At 43.0% G+C, this 14,920-nt stretch overlaps 1 protein-coding gene across 2 annotated transcripts; it reads left to right on the plus strand.

Moving 5' to 3' along the window:
- The first annotated feature begins 1,208 nt into the window (after positions 1-1,208).
- On the plus strand, positions 1,209-14,403 carry SLC2A8 (solute carrier family 2 member 8). Of its 2 annotated transcripts, XM_072631965.1 has the most exons (10): positions 1,209-1,411; positions 1,516-1,678; positions 2,403-2,609; positions 6,647-6,746; positions 7,533-7,738; positions 9,682-9,825; positions 10,054-10,162; positions 11,760-11,933; positions 12,152-12,297; positions 13,712-14,403. In XM_072631965.1, exons 1-10 carry the CDS (start codon positions 1,338-1,340, stop codon positions 13,847-13,849), a joined length of 1,461 nt encoding a protein of 486 aa, XP_072488066.1. In that variant the 5' UTR covers positions 1,209-1,337; the 3' UTR covers positions 13,850-14,403. The 2 variants fall into 2 exon arrangements, with proteins under 2 accessions (XP_072488066.1, XP_072488067.1); XM_072631966.1 differs by lacking the exon at positions 1,209-1,411 and having other exon boundaries at positions 1,560-1,678; positions 2,431-2,609.
- Positions 14,404-14,920: the final 517 nt, after the last annotated feature.

The raw sequence follows: 14,920 nt of genomic DNA on the forward strand, positions 1-14,920 counted from the left end.
GGGCTCACCATACTGATGCGGGACTTTTTCCGACACCAGTTTGGCTTAGACCTCCGCCGCTCAGAACTCCCAAACTCAAGGGATCTATCGGCCTCGCCCTCTGACCGCGGAGATGCACACGGGCACCATCGTGCCAGGACCCTCCTCCCCCAGCTTTAAGACAATTTCCTTTATGGAAGCTGTGGTAGTGGAAGCAGCGGTGGATTTGCAGTCAGATAATCTATTCGAATCCCAGCTCTACTACTTACTAGCTGTGTGATCTTAGGAAAGTCATTTTCTAGTTCTACGGACCTCAGTTTCCTCACCAGTGAGATGAAGGGATAGGACTAGATATTTAGATCCTTTCTAGCTCTAACCTCCTACGAATAGCTCGGGCGTCCTGGCAGGTCAGTGGGAGGAAGGCAACAGCTCTGAGGCAGCTCTGTCCTTGGTCTCCAATTGCGTCTCCCTGGAAAACGGGGACTCCTTTGAAGGAAGGTAGTTGTGGTGGTGGGAGAGTTGTTAAAAATAAAACATTTTGTCCTTTCGTGTCATGTAGGGCTCTCTCCCTGTTCGTTTTATTCCCCAGGCTCCCCTTCCCGGAGCCTTGTGCTGCCTAACCCTTACTTACCAAGCCTGTGCTGTGAGGCTGTGGCTCAGTTTCCCTCTGTGCTGTCTATCAAGGGACGAACCACCAAGTGTCTTAAATTCACTTTGTATCGCATTGTTTTTCGTGCCAAGTCCGTTTGTGCTGTGATTCCGTGTATGACCGCTCAGCTCTGTTGGCCATGGCCTGGACGGCTCTTGTGTCTCTCCTCACCCCACTCCCACCCCAAAACCCGAAATAAAGTACGGGATTTGACTGGCCTTCAGTGTTTGAGTCTAACTCTGTCTGCGCCTCCCACTCAATTATCTCAGGGTGATCATCCTGCCCCAGGGAAAGAAGCTCAAAGGCCCCGCCCCGTGCCTGCATAGGCCACGCCCTGTGCCTGCATAGGCCACGCCCCCTGCCCGGAGAAACGATCTGGTGGTTCCTGGCTCCGCCCGCCGTGCTGACCACGCCTTTCCCCGCCCCTCCCCAGCCTAAAACAGAAGAGGAGGGATCCGACTCCGCCCCCCCTCCTCCCCCCCCCTCTCCGCCCCCCCCCCCCCCCGTACCATGAGCCCGCCCCCGCGCCCGCCTAGGCCTGAGGGGGACACTCGCTCCGCCCCGCCTCCACCCTGCTCGAGAGGCTCCGCCTCCATGCCGGGACGCAGGGCTCCCGGGCCCGGGTCCGCCGGGATAGAGACGGGTCCTGCTACCGCGGCTTCCGCTCCTCGGAGTTGCGGCTGCAGGAGGTAGCAGCTGGGGGGGCGCCATGGAATCCGACGTGACGCAGCCGCTGCTGGGCAAAGCGGGCCCGAGGTCCGGGGCAGAGGAGCCGCGCCCGACGTGAGCCGGGAAACGGGCGGGGTGGGGGTGGGGGTTCCCGGGGCTGAGCGGGGCGGCTGCGGCCCCGCGAGCCCGGCCCCGCTCACCTGCCGCTGTCCCCGCAGCGCCCGCCGGCCCTGGGGCCTCTTCCTGGCAGCTTTCGCCGCCACCTTGGGCCCTCTCAGCTCTGGCTTCGTCCTGGGCTACAGCTCCCCCGCCATCCCGAGCCTGCGGACGACCGGACCCGAGCCCCTCCAGCTGACCGACGACGAGGCCTCCTGGTTCGGGGTGAGACCCTTCCCCCCAGACCTGCTCCTGACCAGTTCCCACCTCCCCAGACTAAACGTTCCCCCCTCCAGTCCTCTGCTTCCCTTTGCCCCTGGCCCCCTCCTCAGCTCTGTCCGAGACCCCCGCCCCTATTTCTTATCTTGCCCTCCCAGCGCCCCCTTCTCCACAGCCCTCCCTCAGCGTCCCCCCAACAGGTAACCTCCTGCCTCACCCTGACCCCGCTACTCCTCTCACCCTAAGCATCTCCCTAGTATGGGGACCCCCAGGGCCTTCCCTCCCCCCCACCCCCCAACTCCCCGCGGAGGCCCCATTGCCCAAACACATACCCTCGAGTTGCGAAATTCATAGACCATACGTTCATATCTTATCTGAACTTTGTATGTTCCTCAGCGCCTAAAAAGTGCTCTGCCCAAGGCTGATCGCGAGTAGAATCCCCTTTTCCATGTTTTTAACATGTGAATCAGCTCTGGTAACTGAGGCTGAAATTGTCTGAAGTTAAATGGAATTACAAAGACAGCCTGCGTTTAAGACTAACCGAGCACTCCAGAGTTAAATGTCAAGTTATTTTTGGCTTATCCATATGGGCTTTGTAGGAAGACTCTTGTGTTTATTCTTTTTATTTCCCCACTCAGAAACTGTTCTTTCTAATTCTCCCCACTTTGGGTGCAGAATAATGGTTTAAGTGGCTTAAACTTGTATGCTGCTTCTGTCCTCTTGTGGGTAGTCCATTGTGACCCTCGGTGCTGCTCTAGGAGGGGTGCTAGGTGGCTGGCTGTTAGACAAGACTGGAAGGAAGCTGACTCTGATGCTGTGCACGGTGCCTTTTGTTGGGGGCTTCAACCTGATCACTGGGGCCCAGAACATATGGATGCTCTACGGGGGTCGCCTTCTGACTGGCTTGGCAGCCGGAGTCACTTCCCTTGTTGTCCCGGTGAGTCACATGTTAGTCTGCTCATCTGAAATAGTAAGAAAATAAGAAAACAAAACCCTTAGAGATGGAGTTGGGGAGAATTTCCACTTCCTGAAACAATTTGCTTATGACAAAAACCAAACTAATTAATAAATTGTAATAAGAAATTGGTTTCAGGAAAACACTTAGAAACATCACAGGAATAGAGATTTTAAAATACTTGTGCCCTTGAATAATCTGGCAAATGAAAGTGGTAATATATGGATAAGGGTGATGGCCCAATGTAGCCTGGCTCTCATAGCGTTGGGTGACCCTGCCTTAGAAAGCATTGTCATTTCAGATTGTTTACATTTATCACATGAAAGATCAGTATCATCTTGTTTGCAAAATCTTCTGGTCCTAAACCAGAACCACCTGTTCTTAGTCTTATTCTGGCCAGGTTCAGAGAGTCACATACTGAACTGAACTTGTAAAAGTCTACCAGGATGAAACATGCAAGTCATTATTTTAGAGTTGGAAAAGGGGATTTTCAGGTCATTTAGGCAAGAGATCAGCAAGCAGTGATCTGACCCCTGCTATTCATTTTTATTCCTACCTGTTTTTGAGCAGGCCCTCAAGCTAAGAAGGATTGTTTAAATGATTTTTTAAAGTTGCTATTGTTTTTAAAAATCTAAAAAGCATTCTTAACCTTCTGGCTGACCTCAAACTGGGGACTGGCGAGATCTGGCTGTTTTTGCTAAGCCCTTATCTAGTTCAGTCCCTTTATTTTGCAGGAGAAAAACTAGGGCTGGGAGGCAAATGCACCTGCCTGTGCTTGCACAACTAGTGACAGAACCACCATTTGAACTCATGTCTTCTGACTCAAAATCTTAGTACTATATTACACCAGCTACTTCTTCCCCAAAACTTGATTATAATGAAAATAAGTACCAAATATATTAATTCTTAGACTTTCTTACCCACTCATATCTCCTTAAGCATTGTAGGGTGGGATTTTTGGGGGGTTTATTTCAGCCTGGGACTATGATGTCATTATCATTAGGGATAGAGAATTCCCTCTATCTGTATTGATCAGATCAGCAACCATTCTGCATAGTTGCCTGGGGTTACCAGAGGGGTTAAATGATAGCCAATATGTTTCTGAAGCCAGATTTAATACATAACTCTGGACTTGAAATTAGAAAAAAATTGGAGTTTGAAATCTGTCTTAATATCCTCATCTGTAAAATGGAGATAATAATAGTACCTACTACCCAGAGTTGTTGTAAAGATAAAATGATACAATATTTGTAAAGCACTTTGCAAGTTTTAAAGTTTGATATACTGTTAGGTATTTCTATTACTTCCTTTTCTTTTTCTCCTGGGCAAATCATTTTGAAAAACACAGGGTTTACAGAAATAAAATCACATTTGGATTCAACTTGACTTTTTTTTTAGGGTAACAAGTACCTTCTTGCTTAGTTTCAGTCTTCAAAAATTTGAAGGGTTGTCATATGAAAGAGAAATTATTAGATTTGTTCTCCTTGATCTCAGAGTACAAAACTAGAAGTGGTGGATACAAGTTTTAGAACGGAGGCTTTCATCTCATCGTCAGGAAAAACTTCCTAACAATTAGTTATCCAAAAGTGAAATAAACTTCACTTCCAGATGAAGGGAGGTAGGCAGCTAGGCGGTGTTGTAGGTAGATCATATGCTTTGCAATCAGGAAAATCTAGGTTTGAATTTGCCCTGACTCATTTACTAGCTATGTGACCCTGGGCGAGTCACTTAACTTCTGCCTGTCTAATAGTTTCTTCATTTGTAAAATGAGGATGATGATAGCACCTAACTTACAGGGTTGTTGTAAGGATCAAATGAGTTTGCATATACATAACGCACTTTGTAGACCTTAAAGCGTTATATTACATGCTAAGCTGTTATTATTGTTGTTTATATTACTATCGTTATTACTAGTGGGTTCTGCCCATTGAATGTCCTCAATGAAAAACTGGATGATCACTTAGTAGGAGAGAGAAATTCTTAGATTCTTGATCATTTTAGGTTGAAATAGATCAATCAACAAACACTTATTTATTAAGCACCTACATATACCAGGCAATATGCTAAGTGTTGGGGATATGAAAAAAGACTGAACAAAATCTCTGCCTCCAGGGAGCTCACTTTCCATTGAGGGAGGCAACATGCAAATGACTTGGTGATCCTTGAAGTCCTTCCTTGCAACTAGATCCTTTGGGATTCTGGTATAATTGTTCATGTGTTTTCTACAGTTGAGATGGGGGCTTCATACATAGGGGCTACAGAGTATGCTTTTAAAGCAGTGGAACATTACCTTTTTTTTCAGATGAATCTCAGCAAATCTACAGCAAAAAAACTGATAAATTGGTTATTTTATTTACCTGCTTTTGTTCAAAATTCTATATAATGCGAGCTGAATTATTGAATTGGTCCACATAGGAAATGTAACTACTATTTAAAAGTTGGATTGTTGCTTTTTTGATTTTGGAACCTGGCCAGAATTTGTTTAAACATAAAGCTGGGTGTGCCAGTAAATGTTTAAGTAGGCTTTCCAGAAAAAAAAAAAATCAGTGCATGAAACTTTTAAATATAATCTAAATTATTACATTTCTCCATGGCTTTAAGTCTCAGCAGTTAACAAAACAATAAGTCAAGCTCTGATTTGTAGTGTTTGCTGATTGATGAGGTGAAAAGGCTCAGACTGAAAATTGAACAACCAGCTTTCCTCAGATTTGAGCTGACTCTAGCATACTCCTACTTGTCCCCACAGGAATTCAAAAAAACCAGAGGATCCTGGTGTTGGTTCTCAGGTTCCACTCCAGAGGAGTCAAAGGCTTGGGGGATCTGGTGGGGAGGAATGGTTAATAGGTTGGTTTCTTCATTTTCTGTTTTGGTGCTTGATACTTTGGGATTGCCCAAATAATCTTTATTCTTAGGAGGATAGTAATGAAATAAGTTTATATGTTTCAGTCTGTAAATTTGTTTTAAAAAAATAGGCTAGCAACAATAATCTTTTTGTTAGAGGTTGTTATTCCAGTACTAGAGTCTTAACTTTTAGAATCCTAGTTCCAGAGGACTTGTGGAAAAACATGCTACCTGTGTCAAGATAGAGACCTGGGGACTCAATGTAGAATAAGCCATATTTATTTTTGATACAGCCGATACAGAAATTTGTTTTTCTTGATGTACATGTTTCTAACAGGGTTTTCTTTTGAGTCAGAGAATTAAGTAAAATTGAATTTAAAAAATAAAATAATTTAACTGATGTCATTGCCGGGCACATAGGCATATACTGATAGTTCTTGCTGCTAGAAAGACTGAGGCTATTGGATATCTTGACTTTGGGAGCTCTAAGTTACAGTAGCATTGAATAGCCAATCAGGTGTCTGTATCAATATGGTAGGTCCCCAGGAGCTCAGGGCCACCAGCCTGAAATTGGGCGAGCCAGCCCAGGTAAGAAAAATGGAGCAGGTTAAAGCCTCCATGCCAGTTGAGATTGAGTCTATGTGGCTGCTACACTCCTAGCCTGAGAGATAGGGAAATTCTATCCCAAAATAATTTTAAAAAATAGACTATAGGTACAGATTAAGATAGACATTTTCAGATTTAACTGGTCTGAATTTGTTTTGTTTGTCCTTATTTGTTACATAAGGGGACTAATGTTTGAGGATAGTTGGAAAGGATAATGGTAGAGATGAAAAAAAGAGAAAAAGAAAAAGGTTCAGGGAATCATTTTGAAAATACAAAAAATGCTAGGAATTTTAGAAAGAAAAACAGATAAGTGTTGATATTAACTAGTTAAATTAGTTAAATTAAATTAACTAGTTTTTCAAAGAATACTCTGTACATGACACAGTAGAGTTTCATGGTTTCCTATCTAATCTTTCTCTTCTTTGTATATGAAGATATATTGGTTGGTGCCTGTTAAGTTCAATAAACATGAAAAAAAAGCTTAAAGGGACCTACACATGCAAATTAAATTCAAAATTCCACCTACTTTGTATTGGTAGTTACTCACTTTTAATGCTTTCTGGGTTACCCAGGTGTACATAGCTGAAATATCTTACCCAGAAATCCGAGGACTGCTTGGCTCTTGTGTGCAGCTGATGGTCGTCATTGGTATCCTTGGAGCATATGTTGCAGGTACAGTTATCTAGATTTTAGCCATGACAAAGCCTTAAATTTGTGTTGTGTTGTACTTTTCAAAACATCGTCACCAGATCACTTCGCAATAACTGCCATCTCTATAGAACTCTTAAGATTCACACTGTGCTTCATGTCACCAAAAAGTCAAGTGATGTTTTGACCACAGGATGTAGATCTGGGAAGACCTTAGACATCATTTAGTCCAACTCTCTCTGAGGAAATAGAGACCCGTAGAGCTAAAAGAACTTGCTTAGGGTCCCAGAGGTACTCTTTCAGCAATACCACATTGATCCTCAGAATAGCCTGGTAAGGTTGGAAGGGCAGGTATTATAATCTCCATTTTACAAATGAAGAAACTCAGGTTCAGACCCTGGACTAAAAAGTCGTGGCTGATTGTTCCCAAATCCTGTGTTTTTCCACTGTACCACCTTATCTGTCCTATGCCAAGAGATGGTTGGGTTTTGTGGACTGAATGGTAGTAGGTGTAGTAGGTGGTTGAAGTGGGCTTAGTCATTAGGGAAGGAAACTAAATGTTCCCTTTCTCTTTGGTGTATGGACTAAAGGAATAAGCCAGAAAAGTCAGGATTGTATGAAAAAAACTTTTTGGAGGCAGTCAAGGTTAAATCACTTGCCTAGGATCACACAGTTACTAAGTGTTTGAGACTGACTCCAGGGTCAGTGCTTTACCCACTGCACCATCTAGCTATCTCATGGATTGTATGAAATTCTTGAGGTTTCATTGTTCTTAGAAACCTTCATTCTCCCATCTCCTCTTCTTCACAGGGCTGGGTCTAGACTGGTGCTGGCTCTCAGTGCTGGGCTGCATCTCACCCTTCTTCATGCTGCTGCTCATGTGTTTCATGCCTGAAACCCCGAGGTTTCTGCTGATTAAGCATAAGAAGCAGGAAGCGGGGGCTGCAATGAGATTTCTGTGGGGGATAGAGCAGGAGCAGGGAGTAGAAGAGAAGGAATACAGTGATGTGGATCAGGTAAGGAGGTCGAAATGTTTCTTCATAATAGCTTCCCTTTCCATAGCACTGCTAGATTTACAAAACATTTTTCCATACAACTTACCCTGGAAGGTAAGTAATGCATGTGTCATTATCCCCATTTGAAAGAGCGAGAGGCAGAGTGTTTTGGATCTAGGATTCAAACCCAGAGCTTCTGTCTAAAAGACTTCTCGCTGTGCTGTCACACCATGCAGAGTTTCACAAAAAAAGGTCAGAACTAGGAGAGACCTTAGAGATTATCCAGTCCTTTTTTACATATGAAGAAACTGAGATCCATAGAGGTCCAGAGACTTGCCTAGGGTCATACAGCTAATAAGGAGTAACACCAGGATTTGAACCTACATCATTACCCACTGCTAAACAGAAACATATCACAGTGTGTATGCCGCCAGCATGTGGGGATGTGCAAAGAATCCCGCTGATGTGGCCATCTTTTCTTTTGTTCGTAATAGACCCTCTCCCTGCCCATTACTTCCTGTGGATGTCCCAGGAACCCTGACCAATGATCTGCAGTGATAATGAATGGGGCCCACTCACTCTCTACTTTTCTGACCAAAATTAGCACAGTAGGAGATCTTTGGGGACCAAAAAGTATTTGATTAAGCTCTTTTTAGTAACTATAATGGTGAGGGAAAGATGAGTGCTTCATTAACATTTATCCATTTGGTTACTAAAAAGTATTACTAACCAAAAAGTCTGGGATGTGAACTTAGAGGGAAGTCAAATCATAGAGGCTGCTAAAAACAGGAAACCTTCATCTATCAAGGGCTGGGTTTGACAGACACATGGCAAGAAAACCAGAATTTTCATAAAGATTTTGTGCAGGCTCAGCCTTTACTCATCATGCCTTTTGTGGGTATAAAAATTGCTGCTTTTCTCAAGCACTTTATTCATAAACACTTTTCCTTTAGCTCCTTTGAGGGAGGGAAAATGGAGATTACCATTGCACTGAATTTGAGTTGGGAAGGGCCTCAGAGATTTATCCAGCCCCACCATGCCTGAGCAAAAATTCTCCAACAAGTGGTCGGTCACTCAGCCTTTCCCTGAAGCCCTTCAGTGAATGGGGAATCTGTACTAATTACCTCATAAGGCAGCCAGTTCAACTTATGGACAGCTCTGACTTATCAAGCTGAAATTTTCATTATAACTTCCTCGTGCTGCCGTCTAAGGTGAATAGATTGTATCCTTCTTCCACATAGTAGCCCTGATGATGGCTGTCATGGCCCTAGAAAATCTTCTCTTCTCCAGGCTAAATTCCCTGACTTTCTTCATCAGATAAATTCTCATAACTTGGCCATCAGTCCCATCAGCGTCTTTCCTGAGACAGAACATAGTATTCCAGATGGGGTCTGAGCAGGGCAGAGGAGGAAAGAGCCACAAAATTCAGACTGACTGCAGCTTGCCCTTCAACCCAAGGGTCCCTGCTTGCCCAGTGATTGTCATTTTGGCCACATTTCAGTATCAAGTGCTTTCTTCTTTGATGATTTCCCCCACATGGGGAAAAAAGGGATAAACCATTTAATTTAGTGGAAAAACAACTTTCCCTCCTTTCATTGGGGGTCTTTAGAGTCAGCCTGGACTGTGGCTCCGCGAGCTTGCCCATATGACTAACCACTCTTTTCATTCTTCTTATCTTCAGTTTCATCATCTTTTTCCTATGAGGACACTGAAATACCATGGTCTTCCAACAGTGATTTCAAACTTAGACAGAACCGGGAAGCAAAAATGTGATATTATCTACATCTTATTGTATTTTTATTTATTTTATTACGTATTTCTCAATTACATTTTGATCTGGTTCAGGTGCACTCAGGAGTGTTGTGGGCTGCACATTTGATAGCTCTGGTCTTCAAGGTCCCTTCCAAATCTAAAATTCTTATTTTTAATGTAAAATTAACTGAAAATGCCTATTTCTGAAACAGGGATTTCATCTGGCAAGGCTGAAGAATCCAGCGGTTTACAAGCCATTTCTCATCGGTTTGTCGCTGATGGCTTTCCAGCAATTCTCAGGGATCAATGCGATGATGTTTTACGCAGACACAATTTTTGAACAAGCCAACTTTAAGGTAGAAGTTGACCCCATGACCTTTTCAGAGCAACCCTATGTTCTGAGGGGCTTGATTGATTTCCTGTAATCTTTCTCTAAAATATCCTTGTTGGTCCATGGAGGTGGTATTTGTGACAAACTCCTGAATACTTTGTGGAAACATTACATCCTTGTTTATGAAAATCTCTCTCTAAATTTTCTCTTTCTTGGAGATGTTAATGCTCTGGATCCTCTGTCTCCTGTCCAGGACAGTAACCTTGCCTCAGTCATTGTGGGGATCCTACAGGTGGTCTTCACTGCCATAGCTGCCCTTGTCATGGACAGAGCCGGCCGAAAGATACTCCTAGTGCTGTCAGGTGAGATGAACGCAATCCCAGGCCTTACCAGCCTCTGTAAGGAAATGAAATTGTTTGTGCTGGAATAACACTTGGCATCTCAGACTTTGGACCAGTGTCCATGGACCACTGGGGGAACCTTTATGGTCAAAGGGAACTAACTTCCTGATCTTGTAGATTTTCAGGATCTTTCTCATTTATGAGTTTGGACCTAAGCCTAGGGACCCTATTCTCAGTGCTGCATAGGAGAGGTAAGGCCTTGCTGTGGCCAGCCTTAGTGTGACAGTTTAAGTTTCATTAGCCCTAAAGCAGGGATTCTTAACTTTTTTGTGTGTCATGGACCCCTTTGTCTCCTCAGAATAGTACAATAATAGTTGATAATCAATAAATATTTATTAAGTCCCAATGTGCCAGGCACTCTGCTAAGGTCTGGGGATACCAATAAAGAAAAAAAAAGACAGCTCCTGCCTTCAAGGAGCTTACAGTCTAACAGATTTAATATTTAATACATAAACATACAAAGGAAACCAATTATACTGAAATACAGTTATTAAAATATTTAAAAAGCAGTTTCACAGATTCCAGGTTAAGAACACTGGCTTTAAAATTTTCTAAGCTGATTAAGGTGTAGGAGATCCCAAAAGATCTGAATTAACCCTGATTACAGGGTTCCAGGACAGCTAGGTGATGCAGTAGATAAGTCCTGGGCCTGGAATCAGGAAGACTTTAGTTCAAATTTGACCACAGACGCTGACTAGCTGTGTGAGCCTGGGCAAGTCACTTAATCTCTGTCCACCTCAGTTTCTTTAACTTTAAATGGGGATAATAGTAGCACCTATCTGCCAGGATTGTTGTGAGGATCAAATGAGATAATATTTATGAAGCACATAGCATAGTGCCTGGCACATCGGTGGTACAACATAAATACCTGTGTCCTTCCCAATCAATGGGTCCAAGCAGCTCATAACATTGAAGGAAATGAAGCCAGCTCACATTTTTATAGCAATTTAAGATTTCAGAGCATTTTCCTTAGAACAATCCTATGAAGTAAGTGCTACAGGTTAATCTCTCTTTTTAGAAATGAGAAAACTGAAACTTGGATTTCCCTCGCTGCTCCATCCTCTATGGGAGAAAAGCATTAAACAGTGTTTTACACCCCACCCACCAATTCTGGAGGTGCTTGTTTGATTAGCTTAAATGGTTGGGTCACCACCCAGGGTCTTTCCCTTCAAGCTATCTGTTCCAGAATAAAGGGCACCCCTTTAATGCAAGGGCTGGTAATGAGGAGACACCTAGCCTGTACCCTATGGCCCAGGAGTTAAATCCTCATGACCAATCCCTATCCGTGAGTGATATGGAGAGCTTAGTCCCAAGGAGATGGACATGGCAGCTGTTTTTCTGAATCTTATCTCCCTGTGGCAAGATAAACTTCAGACTTTACTCTTCTTGAAGCATGGCTTACACATGTACAGCCACAAGAAGAAAAAAAAAGAAAAAGCATGAAAAATGGCTCTGCTGGAATCTTGCTCTGTCACCACTTTGTTTTGTTTTTATTTTTTAAAGAGCCTCTGACCTGGGCCCAGACTCCTTGCTACTGATTGTCCTCTGCCTCCTGCAGGTACTATCATGGCCATGAGCTGTGTACTGTTTGGTGTCTACTTTAAAATTTCTCTTCCAAGTCCCAACAACTCTTCGAACCCTGACCTCCGTACATACTTGAATACAGAGTCCATGGGAGCCAACTCTGGACTGCCATGGCTAGCGGTGTTTAGCATGGGATTCTTCCTCATAGGTAAGAGTATATCAGATGCTTCTTTGTGAGGGTCTGACAGGGTGGTCTTGTCAGGCTCCAATTCCCATCCTGACTTTCACCCATCTTTTCCTCATGTAGACTGACCCTTCTATGCCATCTAAATGTTCTTCACGACCTGCTATGTTGGCAGATTTCATCTGTCCATGGCCAGCTTTATGCTATGGCTTTGGTAATCTTCTGTTTCTTTGAAATTTCAGGTTTTTCTATAGGCTGGGGTCCCATTCCCTGGTTGCTGATGTCTGAAATATTCCCCCTCCAAGTCAAGGGGCTGGCCAGTGGTGCTTGTGTTCTCACCAGCTGGATCATGGCCTTTCTGGTGACAAAAGAATTCAGCAGCCTCATGGTAAGAACCTCCTGTGACCTAGGGGTGGGTTTTTACTTCTAGTGATGGAAAAAGAAAAACACACTTTAAAGTATCCAAATTCTATAGTACTTTATCGTAGTTTCAAAGTGCTGTAAACATAATGTCATGTGTATATGACAGAAGCCAGCCATAATCACATGAGACAGGAGAAAGGTAGTTTCAGGGAACAAGAATGTGGTCAGGTAGGTGGGAAGAGCTTGTTCTGCACCTTGGCTTTGTAACCTTTTGTACCTCTCCTCATTCGTAAGGTATATATCAGTAGCAGTGCACTCTGGTCACTTGGCTAAGTTTAGTATTTGGAATTTGGGAGACATTTTGCTATGAAATATTATAAGTAATGGTTAGGCTCCCAGGACCACCTACAAAAACCTGGTCATCTGTTCATGTAACTGAAATACTCCTGAGTGCCTTCTCCTAAGGTCCGGGCAGCATCAACAGTCATTTATAGTGAGGAAAACAATTTGTAAACCTTGAAGTGCTGACTACATGTGAGTTGTTAATGTCTTTTTAAAATTTTTATCATGATTGAGTTCACTCTCAATTAGTCATGGATAACTGGGCCCTTACCACTGAACTATAACCATCTGATTGATTCCCTGCCACACTCCTCAAAGCCCAGCATTTCCATTTAGTTTTTTGGATCTAGTGTTCTGATATTGTTTTGTTTTTCTTCTGTTTTTAGCATTCCTTGACACTAGCCCACTCTCACTAGAGGACTTTACTTCTTTATTAAAAACAAGACTATCCAAAAGGATCTCCTTCAATATTATTCCTCCACACCCCTAGATCTCTTATTCATTTTCTTTTTTTACAGGATTGATCTTCCTGCACCATGACCTCAATGCCATTCTTTCCTATCTTCTCCCAGATTCATTCCCTAGTCCTGGTGCATCTTCAGTTTTTCCCTCTCCTGGCTTCTGCCTCAACCTACTGCTTAGATCTTCCTTTTCTTTAAAAAAAAAAAAGGCTCATTCCTGCTGCCTCCTACTGCCCTCTTTCGTTTCCTTGACTACCCAAATTCTAGAAGGTAAAAAGTCATCAACCTCCATGCTGCTTCCTAGGTCCGTGTGTCTGCTGGTCATTTCCCCTATACAGAACTGCTTTCCTAGGCACTAAAGGGCAACTGTATCTCTTTGGATCCCCTTTTTCTATCTTCTCTTCTCACTCAATCAGCAGTCATTGTTACATGCCCAGTATGTGCAGCCAGCTCTACTCAGAGGGACAGTCACAGCCTGCAGACAAGAGGGTTTCTTACTAAGAATGCTAATAGATTTCTAATGTTAGAAAGGGAAAGGTACTAAACTTCCCCACTTCCTCCTACCCGAGAGTTTAAATTATTGAATCTAGAGTTTGTGTTTTGTTTTTAAACTACCAGTTATCATTTTATTTGCAGGGTTTTCTGACTCCTTATGGAACGTTCTGGCTCTTCTCTTCCTTCTGTGTCCTCAATATCATTTTCACATTACTCTTTGTTCCTGAAACAAAGGGAAAGACTTTGGAGCAAATTGAAGCTCATTTCCAAGGAAGGTGATGACCTTCTGATTGAATGTCCTTGCTAAGCAAGGGAAGACTACCTGATCATAATGAAAGAATGGTGATTTGAAAATGGGAGTTCTGTATCTCTCAATATGCATAATTGCTCTCCAGATCTTTCAGGCCTTATCTGGAACTGAGAGAGCCAATATAGAACAAGTTTGTAATTGCTGCTAAATCTAGTCTAGGTGGATTTTTTTCCCCACAAACCATCTCCACAGTCCCCCAAGTGCCCTCATTCTTGAGCTGGTTTTAGCCCAGTTATATGGGGTGGGGTCTAAGGTTCCTGTTGAAGTTAAATTCTGAGTTAAATTGGGATGAAGGGGGAATAAACTACAAGAACCTTGAAATCTTAGCATTGGTCTATTTCATCCATGCATTTTCCTTTGAAGAAGGAAAGGGATAAGACTCAATTATTATAACCATCTCCCTTTCTTCAGACTAGCAAAGGAAATGATATAAGAAGTGATTCCTATCCTGATGATTTTGGCAATAATCTAATCAAGAAGTATGTCTGTTTTCCTCAAATAAAGTTTTTATTCTGAAAATCAAGTGGCAGCACTGTATTTCATATTCTGACCTCTTGTGATATGATAAAAATGAGGGAGTTGTGGGTAAGACACCTTCCCAAAACACCCGGTAGTCCTACTATGTCCTGAGAAAGCCCTTTGGATAATCATTATCTTTGTTAAAGAAATATCTAAAATTGGTCCATTGATTCTAATTCTGCCCTCTGGGGCCAAGCAAAATCAATCTAATTTCTCTTCCTGTAACAGCCTTTCTAATATTTGAAGACTGCTAACAAAAAAGAATTATTAAAAGAAAAATTTTAATATTAAATCAAAATCTAATTAGTATATGATAGAATACTTAGTATATGCCAAGAACCAGGCTAAGCCCTAAAAGTACAAATACAAGCAAGACAACCCCTGCCCTCGAGGAGTTTACCTTCTAATGGGAGAAGAAAACACATAAAGGGAAGCAGGAAGTGGAGGGTGTGGGGAGGAGAGGTCAGACCAGTGCCATGGCATGACATGAAGATGGAAATAGAGGCTTTGATCCTAACCAG

This window comes from Notamacropus eugenii, chromosome 1 (assembly GCF_028372415.1).
Source record: "Notamacropus eugenii isolate mMacEug1 chromosome 1, mMacEug1.pri_v2, whole genome shotgun sequence".
Taxonomy (NCBI): domain Eukaryota; kingdom Metazoa; phylum Chordata; class Mammalia; order Diprotodontia; family Macropodidae; genus Notamacropus; species Notamacropus eugenii.

Coding starts and splice junctions, on each gene's coding strand:
- SLC2A8 (XM_072631965.1), top strand. CDS start 1,338: ATGGAATCCGACGTGACGCAGCCGCTGCTGGGCAAAGCGGGCCCGAGG. Junction 1,412..1,515: donor GCAGAGGAGCCGCGCCCGAC/GTGAGCCGGGAA, acceptor CTGTCCCCGCAG/CGCCCGCCGGCCCTGGGGCC. Junction 11,934..12,151: donor CATGGGATTCTTCCTCATAG/GTAAGAGTATAT, acceptor TTGAAATTTCAG/GTTTTTCTATAGGCTGGGGT.